Source organism: Bison bison, unplaced genomic scaffold (assembly GCF_000754665.1).
Source record: "Bison bison bison isolate TAMUID 2011002044 unplaced genomic scaffold, Bison_UMD1.0 scf7180017851489, whole genome shotgun sequence".
NCBI lineage: Eukaryota > Metazoa > Chordata > Mammalia > Artiodactyla > Bovidae > Bison > Bison bison.
The window spans coordinates 9,516-10,956 of record NW_011482062.1 but is presented as its reverse complement, the minus strand read 5'-3'; the positions used below and the strand labels follow the sequence as shown (position 1 = coordinate 10,956).

General features: G+C 68.9%; 1 protein-coding gene across 1 annotated transcript in view; it reads left to right on the top strand.

Annotated features, from left to right (window-relative positions):
• RTP5 (receptor (chemosensory) transporter protein 5 (putative)) overlaps positions 1 to 1,441 on the top strand; it is a 5,533-nt gene that overhangs the window by 368 nt on the left and 3,724 nt on the right. Inside the window, exons 2-5 of the mRNA XM_010850837.1 lie at positions 45 to 115; positions 369 to 528; positions 815 to 945; positions 1,118 to 1,199. Coding sequence (XP_010849139.1) covers positions 45 to 115; positions 369 to 528; positions 815 to 945; positions 1,118 to 1,199 — 444 coding nt within the window. The remainder of the gene's footprint in view (positions 1 to 44; positions 116 to 368; positions 529 to 814; positions 946 to 1,117; positions 1,200 to 1,441) is intronic.

The window sequence follows — 1,441 nt, the reverse complement described above, 5'->3', positions numbered from 1 at the left end:
GGGCAGTGCGGGTGTTGGGGGAGCTGTGTGTCCGTTACCTGCAGCGCAGGCGAGCTGAGTCCCTGCCTGCTGGGCACCTCCAGGCCAGTCTGGGGGCCCAGCCCAGGGGCAGCTGGTGGGAGGGGGGATGGCTGCCCGCCTGTGGCAGACTTTGTTCACCGCAGCATCTCCTCGTTTCCATGGCAGCGCTAACAGCTGGAGCAGGGTGGGTCTCTGCCCTGCCCTGCAGAGGGCCTGAGCGGATGGACCCTCATGGAGGGCTTGGGCCCAAGAAGGAAGAGGCAGTCCTGGCCTGGGCTGTGGCCGAGCAGGGGCCACGTCGGGAGCCCCGGGGACCGTGGGTCCCCATGTGAGCCGTGCCCTCCCAGCGTCAGACAAGCAGCCACAGGCGACCGGCCGAGGGTCTCCCAGGGGCCAGCCGGGAGGGCGCCGGCGGGAGAGGGGGCTGTGTGGACCCCGTGGGCAGCTGTCCTTTGACATGGATGCCCCCGCTCCCCCGTGTCTGAAGCGCCGGGAGTCAGGAGTGCGGTGAGAGGCTGGCTTTCCCAGGTGTCAGGAAGTGACAGCATCGGAGGCTCCTTCCCACCCGTGACTGTCCCGGGAGGAGCCGCTGCTCACGGGCTGGACAAGCAGCCTGAGCACTGGTCGGTGTGTGGTTTTCACAGGCAGACGCGCCAGCTGGTGGGACGGTCACTAGTGCAGACCCACGTCTCCACGTCCAGCCATGACGCGCCGCGTAATTAACAAATAAAGGAGGAAGTTCAGTACCAAGGACACCACATGTGTCCAGGTGCTCCCCAGCCATGCGTGGCAGGAGGCTGCAGGTGGGGGTGTGGGGGGTGGAAAGCCCACCATCAGGGGAAGGTCTGGTGGATCAGCCCGAGGGTTACTCAGCCGGAGACACGGGGACACAGGGCCGTGGCCCCCGGAGCAGCGCCGCTGCACGTGAGGGGTGGGCACGCAGTCCCGGTGTGCTGGCCCAGGGCCACAGGGCCACCCAGCCTCCCAGCCACCCCCCACGCCCAGTTCTCCCTGCACCCCTCATGGCCCCTCTCCCGGGGGACGGGCTCCCCAGGCCCTTTGTGCAGCCCCCTGCCCTATCCCCTGGGCACCACAGATGGCCCTCCCTCCCGCGGGGTCCTGGTGGTGTCTCCTAGGGGCGCTGAGACCCACGCCGCCGGGACAGAGCAGCAGCAGATGTAGCGCTGAGCCCAGAGGGGCCCAGGCAGCGCGCTTGGCCACCCGGGGCATGCTGGGGCCAAAGGATGGAAGGCGTCTGCTTGGGCTCCTCAGGCTGGGAGGCCGCAGGGGCGCACACACATGGGGGGTACGCACGGGCTGGAGCCTCAAGGGTGTGTATGGGCTGTGGGGTCTCAGGGGCGCACACGAGCTGTGGGGTCTCAGGGGCGCACACGAGCTGTGGGGTCTCGGGGGCACGCAC